At 29.3% G+C, this 13548-nt stretch overlaps 1 protein-coding gene across 6 annotated transcripts in view; it reads right to left on the minus strand.

Moving 5' to 3' along the window:
- Positions 1-13548, minus strand: part of LOC127286681 (lysosomal-trafficking regulator) — a 179628-nt gene that overhangs the window by 75618 nt on the left and 90462 nt on the right. For all 6 annotated transcript variants that reach the window (XM_051313218.1, XM_051313226.1, XM_051313209.1 and 3 more), the window contains one exon: positions 7587-8148. In XM_051313218.1, the coding sequence (XP_051169175.1) occupies positions 7587-8148 (562 nt within the window). The remainder of the gene's footprint in view (positions 1-7586; positions 8149-13548) is intronic.

Here is a 13548-nt window from a genome sequence, read left to right on the forward strand (position 1 = left end):
TTATAATTTATATATAATTATTGTTTCTTTATTGTTCTGCTCCTCAAGTTTTCATTTTCCTCAGTCGCAAATTATCAAATCAATTTTGTATTTATTTTTCCATGTTAAGATGGCGTAATGGTTAGCATGTTAGTCTGCGGAGCGATAGGTTAGGAGGTTCGATCCCAGCGAGCGTTAAATATAAGGTTTCCAATTATAAATAATGTGTTAATTGTATAATTTATTCCATATTTAATTTTTTTGTGTAGGTGTTACTACTTATTTGAAGTTGGGTCGACCCTTGGGTAGATAGGAACTGTATATTTTAATATCATGAAACTGGCTAGAAATTTTTATTTTACTAGAAAGGGATTAGACAACAGGCATGGAAAAAAACTAGCTATCCCTAGCGTCACATACCCTACTTGATTCTGTCCAATTTTCCATTCAAGTTGCTCGATTGAACCTAGCTCAATTATACAGTTTCCAATAAATTTCCAGGATAAATTTCCACACGAGGAAGCATGAAAAAAATATTCGTTAAATGTTCGCCCGGATAGCTGGGTTTTAAAATTATCTAAGCATAAAGTATTAATTGTATTAATAATAATAATAATAAAAATATAATTAAAATAATTATACATTTAATTTCAATTAGTTTAATAAATAAATTGATTTAAGAAATTTTAGTTTTCAAAAATGAAAAAAAAATAATTTCTTAAATTTAGGGACTCATACTTGATTAAATAATTTTTTAGAGACTTTAAATAACGAAATTAATTTTAATTAAATTAATTTTTTTAATAAATTTGGGGAGACCGGGGATCGAACAAGGGTTCGACGAACGCAATACCTAACCAACCGAACTATACGAGCAATTATGATTGGAAAAAAATCTTGCTCTTAAGCTACAAGTATGACTTTTTTTTCCAATCATAGTTGCTCGTATAGGTTGGTTTGTTAGGTATTGTGTTTGCGTTCGTAGAACCCGAGTTCGATCCCTGGTCCCCCCAAATTTATTTTTAAAATTAATTACCCACGTGAAAAGGTTCACGGAATTTTTGCAGAGTGACTCTGGGAGTAGTTCCCAGAACATACTGAGAACATTCCCGGAATTGTTTTGGTTTTTCCCAGAATTCATGGAATTTTCGTTTCAATCAAATAATTGATACTCCGGGATGACTCCAACGTACATCCAGATATCCAGGAGTCAATTGGACAACTTCTTCAGGGAAGTTTAGCTGTAATCAAACCATCAATACTCCAGGATGACTCCAACGTTCATCATGATGACTAGGAATCAATTGGAACACTTCTCCAGGGAATTTTAGCTGTTATCAAACAATCGATACTCTAGGATGACTCCAACGTTCATCATGATGACTAGGAGTCAATTGGACAACTTCTCCAGGGAATTTTAGCTGTAAACAAACAATCGATACACCAGGATGACACCATAGTACATCATAATGACTAGGAGTCAATTGGACAACTTCTCCAGGGAATTTTAGCTGTAATCAAACAATCGATACTCCAGGATGACTCCAACGAACATCATGATGACTAGGAGTCAATTGGACAACTTCTCTGGGGAATTTTAGCTGTAATCAAACAATCGATACTCCAGGATGACTCCAACGTACATCATGATGACTACGAGTCAATTGGACAACTTCTTCAGGGAATTTTCGTTTCAACCAAATAATCGAGTTTCTATGACAACTCCAACGTACATCCAGATACCCAGATGTCAATTGGGCAACTTCTCCAGGGAATTTTAGCTCTAATCAAACAATCGATAGTCCAGGATCACTCCAAAGTACATCATAATGACTAGGAGTCAGTTGGACAACTTCTTCAGGGAAATTTAGCTGTAATCAAATAATCAATACTCCAGGATGACTCTAACGTAGATCATGATGTCTAGGACTCAATGGGACAACCAGTCGAGATAATTTTAGCTGTAATCAAACAATTGATACTCCAGGATGACTCCAACGTACATCATGATGACTAGGAGTCAATTGGACAACTTCTTCAGGGAATTTTAGCTGTAATCAAATAATCAATACTCCAGGATGAATCTAACGTACATCATAATGACTAGGAGTCAATTGGACAACTTCTTCAGGGAATTTTAGCTGTAATAAAACAATCGATACTCCAGGATGACTCCAACGTACATCATGATGACTTGGAATCAATTGGACAACTTCTTAAGGGAATTTTCGTTTCAAACTGATTCTTAATAATTAAAAGAATTATAAACTTGGATTTAATATTTATGAATATTTAATATTAGGATTCTCACAAAATTATTGTTGTCCCACTTTACTTTACCGAAGGGGTGAAAATCGAAAAATAAGGGTTGATTTTGAAAAAAGGAGTCAAAAATTTTTTTTTTAAATTTTGTTTACATTTTTGAAAATTACGTAAAAAATGCATCAAAATTCATTATAGATAAATTCAAATCCATTAACTTTTGTCATAGTTATACGGATTTGAAAATGACAATGTTACCGTTAACGTCAAAATTCAACCCCCTCTACTTTTTACAAATATTTTTTTAATGCGTTTATATTTTAGGGATTTATTACTATCATATCGGAGAACAATTTACCAAAGTATGAAGCCAATCCCAGAACATTGACTTTTTGGGCTGGGGCGATTGAAAATGAATCTCTCATATAAGAGATGTACATGACATGATATATTTTTTTTGGGGGGTTTCATAGACAAGCTCACATGTGCTCAGAAGAGTACTTGATGTTTTAAGCGCCCCTAACTTCATAAAAAATGTATTTTCAATGTATAATCTAACCGGATTGTGAAATTTTAAACACAGAAAACGAAAAATAACCTATACATTAAAGCCTCATTAATATTATTTATGATATAATTAAAAGTTAATGAATAATTGTTGCGATTAAGTCGGGGCTTCATCTAACCCTTTTAAATTACGACACTGTCCACGTCGAATTTTTCTTAACTTGACTACTAAATATTGAAAAAAAGAGGTCATATATTGTTAAAGAGACTTCTATTAAATAAGAAATTTTGTCTTCTTCTCGTTTTTTCCCCACTTTAGTAGTCAATTTACTAAAAATACATATGAGTTTAACAAAAAGTGATACTTAAATTTTCTCCGTGTAAAATTCTCTGAAGAAGTTGACCAATACACTCCTGGGTATCCGGATGTACGTTGGGGTTGTCTTAAAAACTCGATTATTTGGTTGAAACGAAAATTCCCTGAAGAAGTTGTGCAATTGACTCCTAGTCATCATGATGTACGTTAGAGTCATCCTGGAGTATCGATTATTTGAGTACAGTTTAAATTCCCTAGAGAAGTTGTCCAATTGACTCCTAGTAATCATGATGTACGTTGGAGTCATCCTGGAGTATCGATTATTTGATTACAGCTAAAATTCTCTGGAGAAGTTGTCCAATTGACTCCTAGTCATCATGATGTACATTGGAGTCATCCTGGAGTATCGATTGTTTTATTACAGATAAAATTCTCTGGAGAAGTTGTCCAATTGACTCCTAGTCATCATGATGTACGTTGGAGTCATCCTGGAGTATCGATTGTTTTATTACAGCTAAAATTCCCTGAAGAAATTGTCCAATTGACTCCTAGTCATTATGATGTACGTTAGAGTCATCCTGTTGATTATTTGATTACAGCTAAAATTGTCCAATTGACTCCTAGTCATTATGATGTACGTTAGAGTCATCCTGTTGATTATTTGATTACAGCTAAAATTCCCTGAAGAAGTTGTTTAATTGACTCCTAGTCATCATGATGTACGTTGGAGTCATCTTGGAGTATCGATTATTTGATTACAGTTAAAATTCCCTGGAGAAGTTGCCCAATTGACACCTGGGTATCTGGATGTACGTTGGAGTTGTCATAGAAACTCGATTATTTGGTTAAACCGAAAATTCCCAGAAGAAGTTGTCCAATTGACTCCTAGTCATCATGATGTACGTTGGAGTCATCCTGGAGTATCGATTGTTTGATTACAGCTAAAATTCCCCAGAGAAGTTGTCCAATTGACTCCTAGTCATCATGATGTTCGTTGGAGTCATCCTGGAGTATCGATTATTTGATTACAGATAAAATTCCCTGGAGAAGTTGTCCGATTGACTCCTAGTCATCATGATGAACGTTGGAGTCATCCTGGAGTATTGATTGTTTGATTACAGCTAAAATTCCCTGATGAAGTTGTCCAATTGACTCCTGGATATCTGGATGTACGTTGGAGTCATCCCGGAGTATCAATTACTTGATTGAAAGGAAAATTCCATGAATTCTGGGAAAAAACCAAAAATTTTCCGGGAATGTTCTCAGAATGTTTCAGTTAACCTTAAACATTTCCGGTAAAAAGAAAACAATAGGCGGACTTTTGAATATTTTAACTGTTTTCGCATTCTTATAGAGGAAGCATTCTAATACTGAAATTTTTCGAACTGGATTTTTTGATATATCTTTATGTTTTTCGACCTCAGGAATCCAAAAATTACATTGAAGGTCACTGGCGGACAAATAATGAGAGTACTTTGAGCCACATTAATAAAGATTAACTATTATTTTTTAGCATTTTAAAATTTCTGAAAAATCGTTTTTTGCCCATAAATTAAAAAAAATGTTAGGACACCTATGAATATTTTTCTTTAATTTTGTAGAGTTTTTTAAGACGCATATTTTGAGCTATTATCGAACATTCTACTGTTATTCTATCCAAAGTTATTGAGTTTTTAAAATTTTGAAAAATACGTTTCTTGCCCATGACTTTAAAAAAATGTAAGGACAACAATAAATATTTATCTCTAGTTTTGTAGAGTTTTTCAAGACACATCTTTTGACCTATTAGTAAATATCCCACTTTTATTTTATCCAGAGTTATTAACATTTTGAAATTGAAAAATTTTGAAAAACCTGCCTTTTTTGCATTAATCATTTATAAATCTTTATAGGGTATATGCACTAATTACGGTGCGATTCGAGTCAAAACACATTTGGAATAGAAAATTCGACATTTCTATTGTATAAAGTCAATTTAAGATTTATTAAACTAAAAGGTTATGTTATTTAGATATTAAAAAAAATTTTAACTTTATAAAAATCTATTATTTAAAAAAATATGAGAAATTAAAACTAATACCGTAATTTTCTATTCCGGAGCGTTTGTATCAATTTCGGTGTATCAATTTCGGTGACCAAAATTACGTGTATTTTAAAAATACTTTGCCCGCCGTAATTGAAGCCGATGGAAATCTTAAAAATGTTTCAATTACGGCGAGGGAAAAAATTTAATAATTAAATTAAATTTCAAATAATTAAATTAATAATTGGTTAAATGTGCATCTTTATTAGTAATTGTAACAAAAAAAGAGTAAAATAATTTTTTTAAATCTCGCCGTAATTGATGCACTTACCCTATAACTTTAAAATTATTATGAACAATTTGGAGAATATTTAAAAACGAATCAATTGACCTATTATTGAACCTTTTATTATAAAATATTACGCAGTTATTGATGTTAAAAATCTATCTGCAAATGCCCAAAAAATACAACTTAAAACCTTTTAAAAATTATTATAATAATAAATAATTTACCATAAATTGATTACAAAATATCTCCATGAGGAAGCAAAGTGTTCATGAAATGAACACAAAAAGTTCATACTTCAACTTGGCAGCGGTTTTATTTCGTTTGACTCTGTACTTCTGATAATTAGTTGTATGATTTGATTTCTAATTCTAATTTTGGTAAGATCTTTCGTTTTTATTTTTATTTCAGTTTTTGACAATTATTGTATATATTTTTTGATAGACTCTCTGAAGAGAAAATTATTTAGATTTCGAAACGTTGTAGTGAATTTTATTAAATAACACAATTTATCCGAATTTTATCGTTTGAGTTCTATAACCCTCTAAAATAATAAGATGAAACACTCGAAGAAATATCATAAAAAAAATTCGGCCTTTGCCAAGCGATGAAGGGGTTATAGACTTAAACTTAGAATTAGTAAAAGAAATTTAAAGATTACAAAATATTCGTGAAATTGAGCACGGTGTTGATGTTTCAGTCAAAAAGCGATAATTTTTCAGAAAATTACTAAATATAAATATTAAATATGATCCAAATTTTTTTTTCAAATTTCTTGGAATTGTAAATCATAAAACATATTACTAAATGTTACGTATGAATTTCGTAACTTCTTATTAATAAATTATTAACATTATTAATAATTTATTAATACAATACTTGAAAAAAGGACACAATATGCAACTCAAACAAATAACACTTTATAAACATTATAAGAAATGCATTTAGGATCTCTTAGAGATGTCCAAATTATTATATATTAAATATTAACTTTCAATTAATAACCTAAATTGTAAAGAAGACCTATTTAAAATTCATGATAAAATTGAGAAACTAAGTGAAGTAAATTAATTCAAGAAACAAAGGATGGCGCAATAAAGATTGCTGCATCCAAAGTATGTCAGTACAAAATGAGCTGTAATACTACCCCAATATTGCAAGGTTGCAATAAAGAACATTGACAACAATAAAATTACTAAATAAAACATACTTTTTCCCACCAAAAATCAACTCAATAAAACCAGTAGACACAAGGAGTGTCAGTCAGTAATTGTTTGGGAGAGAAGAGTGAGCTCAGTGTGGAGCTTGGAGTTTTTTTGAGAGTTTTGAGTTGGAGTTTGAGTCTCTAAGTTGAGAGACTCTTTGAAACACACATCTAGTTTTGAGGTTGTTTCCATTTGGAGTTTTATTGAGTTTTATCTGAGTTTTGATTTTTGAGTTGAGATTATTTAAAGTATTTATTTTTGAGTTGAGATTTTTTGACAAGAAGAGTATTTAGTATTGAATTGTGATTTGATTTAAGAGTATTGAGTTTTACAAAGAATTGATAATTGAAGTAGTTGAATAAAGAGAATCTGATTTTTGAGTTTGATTTAAAGAGTATATAAATGAGTTTCTTTTGCGATCACTTAGTTTTGAAAATAAATAGTAATTGAGTTTTGAGATTTGTTTACCATAATTGATTGAGATAAAGAGAATATTAAATAACTGTAATAAATTGGAGAATTGAAATAACGTTTGAATTGAGACACGAGGAATTCCAAAGGTAAATATACGTAAGAGTCCAGAGACTCTTAGCATATTACACACACAACATTCTTACACATACATTCATTCACACGTAAAATTGTATTAGAATACAGAATACTGTAATATTGTATTATTTGAGTTGTTACACAATATATATTTATATACAACTATTTAAATATTTGTTTAATACTTTCTTGGAAATATTCCTAAACCAATTGTTCTATTAATATGGAATCTCAACCAACTCACTGAATAATAGTGAGGTAAGGAAGGGCTCCACTACCTATACAATATAATTTGTCCGAAGGGCAACGTATGTTAAAGTACCAAGATCTTTTAGAGTTTTAGAAAATATCAATCTTTGATTGATATTGAATAATTTCCTAATTTTCAAAATTCATCTTTAACACTAAAGTTTAAAGAAAAATTAGTAAGTATACTAATTTATTACACTGAAAACTTACCTTTAATTTTGTTTGTTGCAACGAGAACTGATAATAATTTAAGTAACTCTTCCATTGTTTTAGCAACTGGATGTTTTAATAGTTCTGTCTGAAATCTTGAGCTACATAAAGTAACATTAGCAGCAGTTCGCCAGGCAATGTTTGCTTGATCGAATTTTATTTTTCTACACGTTTCGTTTGTTTTTAATACATTTACTTTTTTTTCTAAAACATTTTCTGCGAAAATACTCCCAAAATGTAGTACTTCATTTGTTTTTGATAAATTTGAGAAAAACATGTTATTCACAATATCCTCTAAATCATCACAGCAAATTATATTGGGTTCTGTTCCTTCTTGCACAATTCGTTCTTTAACATCAGTTTCCAAAGTTGCTATAAGACTAACACTTTCTCTATCAAGAGCTTTTAATAAAACTGAAAGCGCTGGTGCCTCAGAATTTATATTTTCAAAATTTTGTGAATATTTGCAACGCATTTCACAATTTTCCATTATAACAGAAACTTCTAACAGATTATAAGCACTTTTAGTGAAATCAGGATTTAGAAGAAGTTTCAGAGGACCCTAAAATGATTCAATATAAAAAATTTACAATTGTTTTCTACGTTCTTCTTTGTCAGATACATAATAATAGGGGAATATATTTGTAAGTGGACCGTCTCCATGAGTGGATCACCTTTCCGATTTTTATGAAACCAAAGGCCAAAAATTAAACTATTGATTTTAACTAATAAATAACACCTTAAAAATTCTTTAGTGTGATACCCAAGTAAATCGACGCATTTTTGTGTTTAATGCAGCTGCACGAAAAAAATTTCGTGAAAAGGTTTTTTAATTGCAACATTTGTAAAACTGAAATTAATTGAAATGCACTAATATTTTTGTTTGTTTGAATGTTCTAAATGTTTATAATAAATAAATATTCTATAAACATTGAAATCCTTTAATGTTTATTTGATTTTTAATCATTTTTAATCGATTTCAGCAGGTGGTCCACTAATAGATACAAATTTTTTTTGTCAAAAAAGCATCCCTTCAGAAAATCGATCTAAAAATTTTTCTTTGAAGCTGGAAAAAAATCTCAATATACATAACTTATAGCTGAAGACAATACTTATCCAACGGTATATTACAGTTTTAAATTTCCTTCACTGAAAAAAATTATTTCAGTAAATAAGAAGGTGGTCCACTCATGTATACATTCCCCTGTTTATTGACTATAATTGTTGTTTGGACAGACTAAATGAAACTTATTATCTGAGTAGGTAATTTTATATCACTTAAAGCAATTGTAATATTTCGAAAATTCAAGAAATTTTCTCTTAAGAATAGTTTAGAATACAGGTAGAATTAGTAGAAAATTATTATTTATTCAGAAATTTTTGTTTACATGTTATAAATAACTTATTGAAAAATATGAAAAAAAATTCCACTTGTAGTCCAAGATGGCGGCGATGTACAACATTTTCAAAAATGTTCATTTTTCATAGGGGGATTGATTCCGAGATTTCTACAACAGATAGAGACATAAAATAAAAAGCATTTTCTTCGTTAGATATTTATCTATGGATGGAACCTCAAAAAGGTGGAATTTTGGTTTTTTTTTTTTATGATAAGTTTTTCTCAAAACTTGAAAAAAACACTGTTTCTGTTATAGAAAAAAAGGGAAGAAGAAATTTTCCAGTTTTTGAGGTTCCATCCATAGAGAAATATCTAACGAAGAAAATGCTTTTTATTTAATGTCTCTATCTGTTGTAGAAATTTCGGAATCGATCCCCCCATAAAAAAATGAACATTTTTTGAAAAATTTTTTTTTTACTACAAGTGAAAAAAAATAATTTTTTCATATTCTTGAATAAGTTATTTATAACATGTAAACAAAAATTCCTGAATAAATATCATGATTTTCTTTAGAAATACATCCTAAAAAAGCCTTCTTTTTTCCCATTTTGAACCGGAATGTCCCCTTAAGAAGGTTCTCTCCCTACATTGCTAGTCAGAACAATCACCATTTAGGTTTTCATTTCATTCATGTAGTACTAGCGTAACGCTTGGCAACGTTGGATTTATACTCCACCCGTTCCGTTTCGTGACGTCTGCAAAGATTTTACATTCCCACATAGCACGACTTCTTGCTGTGAGGTTACTGTAAACATAGAATGTTATTAATAAATAAATTTTATTAATATTTATGCGCAGTAGTTTTCTATGGCACATACGACTGCGCAGTAAATTTTATTTAACAAACCATTTTGGGGTTCATGAAGTACTTTACCAAATATATAATTTTTTATAAAATAAAATTTATAATATAATATATATTACAATATAATTATTTTTAATATATTTTATTATTACTCTATGTTTACAGTAACCTTACGGGAAGCTTTCCACAACCTTACCATGTAAACTTACCACGACCTTACTGTGTAAGCTTACTATAGAGGCGGAAGTTTTAAGATGACCTCAAGTTTACTGTAGGCTTACACGGTAACCTTACAAACCCTACAGATATCCTTACAGTAATTTTTAAATTGTTTTCCATTTTTTTGAAAAAATAAGTCAAGGTTTACATATTTTTATTAATTGCTCGTTATTAAAATTTTTTAATTATACTTTTTATTGCATTTTATATATTCAGGAAAATTGTTATGTTCAGCGTCTATAATCTATTTGAATTGAGTTTGAATTATATTTTTCTTTCATTATCAGGGTGGCCACTATTTTTAGATTTTTTGCCTCCCGATTTTCTCCCGGTTCTCCCGGTAGAAATTAGAGATTTCTCCCGCTTTTAAAATACATTTTTTCTGTACACAAATCTATTATATTTATGTAATATGCAATTGTAAAAAATAATTAACACCAAAAGCACTCTATGAAAATTTATAAAATTTAAGTTTTATGAAGTACATTGAAATAAAATATATAACAAATTTTATTAAGTATAGTAGACATTTTAGTAAATATTTTTCAATTTAGGGAAAACGTGTAAAAATGGGAAATATTGATACAAAAAATAATATACTTCTGAAAATATTTTTCAGTCTTTAACCTTTATGGGACTGAGGAATAAAACACCTTCTATGGGCAGACGAGGTACCCGGGTACCTATGTTTAATTTATTGAAGATTTTATATCAAAATGAGCAGTTCAATTAACTTTAAGTGTAGTGGACGTTTCAATGAAAGTAGTAATCACATAATATGAATACACTGTAACAAGAAGTCTTATTTTAAGGCCGAAAATAGGTCTTATTTTAAGAGGCAACATTTTTAAGGCAGCTTTGCTGAATTTACGCAATACAATTTCCATTATAACTACTAGCGATGATTTGAAGACTCATTTTAAAATAAGATTTTTTTTGCTAATAAAACATTATCATTATTAGTTGATTATTAAAAAACTGTCCATTACGTATTAACTATTTTGTATATATTCACAATTTCATTGATCTTTCATTAAATAGTATCCGTGTGTATACTATTTGCTAGATTGCAAAACAGGTACATATTTAGGCAGATTATGTATGAAATCAAATATAAAAATGTAAATAAATTTATTTTTTATTATTTAAAATACATTTTTAATACAAATTAACTCTATTCAAACTACATTTTTATGGTAATTTTTAAGTTAAAAACTGGCGATTTCTTATGAATATTATTATTTAACTATAGTAACTAAATTGCATATTTTATAAAAAAAATTATGTGCATTACTATAAAAATGGTTTAATGTAATTTTTCATAATTTTTTAATAGAAATTTCTACATTTATCTGCATGAAATGTATAGAGGTACCCGGGTACCTTGTCTGCCTTTTAAGGGTGAAGAAACTTTACATATAATTATCGTGAATATCTTTCGTTCATTCTGTCCACACCTGAAGTTAGTATTTGTTATAGGTCTTTTGTTTTTTAAAATGTGTTGTTTGACATAATTTTGTGATAGTTAAAATTTTTCAATGTTTTGACATTGTCATTTGTGCGGTCGTATTTTAATTAATAAAAATTATAAAATTGTTAGAATCGTGCAAAAAAAATTTGAGGATTGTGAGAAAAATTGATTCGATTGCTGTTAGAGTAAGCTGCATAAGTTGATGGTAAGTTTAATTTAAAATATATAATAATTAATTTTATCAAATTTCAAAAATTTATTTAATTAATCACGATAATTTAATTAATTTTAAAAATAATAAAAAAAATTTTATATTATTTATTTATTTATATTATATTTATTATTTATATTATATATTACCAATTAAATTTTTTTTTATTTTCACAAAACATTTATTTATTTTTGTTATTATAATTTAAAAAATTTATATTATATATATATTTATATTCACAGAAAAAAACTGTACTCATTTTTGCTGCTTATCATTTTGAGTAAATTATCAAAATGAGTAAACGGCAAACTTCACGTTACTCAAAATGAAACTGGTTAGTATCAAATGTCAGGTTATGTTAAATTGTGATATTGAAATTAATGTATCATATTGTTAATTTGTTTTAAACAAAAATATTTGCCAGTTTGACTGTGAATTTTAATTATGAACGTTTAGTGCTGTGACGTGGCACAATTTTTTGTAAACAAAAATCTATTTTTTTTTTACGTAAATAAATCTTTAGTCACTACGATTGCCGAGGACTGCCGCAATTTCTCAGGTCATGGTCGAAATATTTGTTTATAAAAACTTTGTTATTAATTTACTTGAATTTCCCTATATGTAACGTGCCGAACCAAATTCAAAAGCAGAGAAGTTTCCCGGTTCCGGTTCAGCTGTTTGGAATTAGTCAATGCACATGCGCAGTTTCATCACATCCGTCCTCACACAAAAAGGAAGCTACAGCATTCGTCAAAACTACATCGAAAAACCCGCTATATTTTATATTCGACTTCAAAAAAAATTAATCTCACAAAAGAACCCCTCGGAATATATTTGATTCCGTAAATCTCTAAATTTATTTAGAATTCCGAAGGAATATTCTAGAGATTAATATGAAAAATAGTTTCTCTGTCATTTCCCTTGTACAATAAGAGACACCTTATGCTCAGGCCCGAGTTTTCCCTTGTTATATTACCAACATTTTAATTATCGATTTTTTAAAAATCAATATTAAGCATATGTTTTCAATAAAAATTGAATTACTCGGAGGTGACGACAGGAAATAAAGAATAACAAAACGAAAACAGAATTGGAAGCATGAATCTACAACCGAAAATATACCCCTGAGTCACTATTTTCCACCGTAGTTACGCTCCTATCCTGGCGGAGTAATACAAGACCGAAAAGTAGACCCCAGTGCGGGTGAGCGGAGAGGGGACGAACGAAGAAGCGTGCCGGCAATTAGGACCTTCTTAGCTCTTTTCAATTTGGTGGTCATCGGCAATAGTCGTGTCAAATTTATAGTCTTTATTGAATTGTTTTGTTTAATAAAAGAAAAGTGTGTTGAATCAACGTCAGTTTAAATATTCTACAGCAACAAAATGTAAGTTATGTCACAATATTCCCTTTTCCTTTTTTTTTTATTTTTTTTTGTAAATTATAGTAAGTGGTTCAGCCGGCCTCGTGGTTGAGTGAGAATACTGTTTATAATTCAATGATGTTTTAGAGTATTAAAATAAATTTAATTCTTTTTTATTTTAACATAATTTTTTTTTGGTTAATTATTTATTATTTCAAAATAAAAGAAAAATGATTTTTCTCACTCAACCACGTGACCGTAATTTTATAATTTCAAGTATATTTGTCATATTTATTTGTTCTATCCGTCCCAGATTTGTCAATTATTTGAAATTAAAGTTATTCTAATAGTTTTTCCTTCTTTTATTATCGTAGTGTTTGATCTACGATAATTCTGGTCCCTTTTATAGCAAAGTTGTCTTGTGATAAATTCTTCCCATCGTTAATGTTTAATTATTGTAGTGTGTGATCTATGGTAATTTTGTCCTATTATCATAA

The sequence above is a fragment of the Leptopilina boulardi genome, unplaced genomic scaffold (genome assembly GCF_019393585.1).
Source record: "Leptopilina boulardi isolate dan_hultmark-lab unplaced genomic scaffold, ZJU_Lbou_2.1 LbouV2_122, whole genome shotgun sequence".
Lineage (NCBI taxonomy): Eukaryota > Metazoa > Arthropoda > Insecta > Hymenoptera > Figitidae > Leptopilina > Leptopilina boulardi.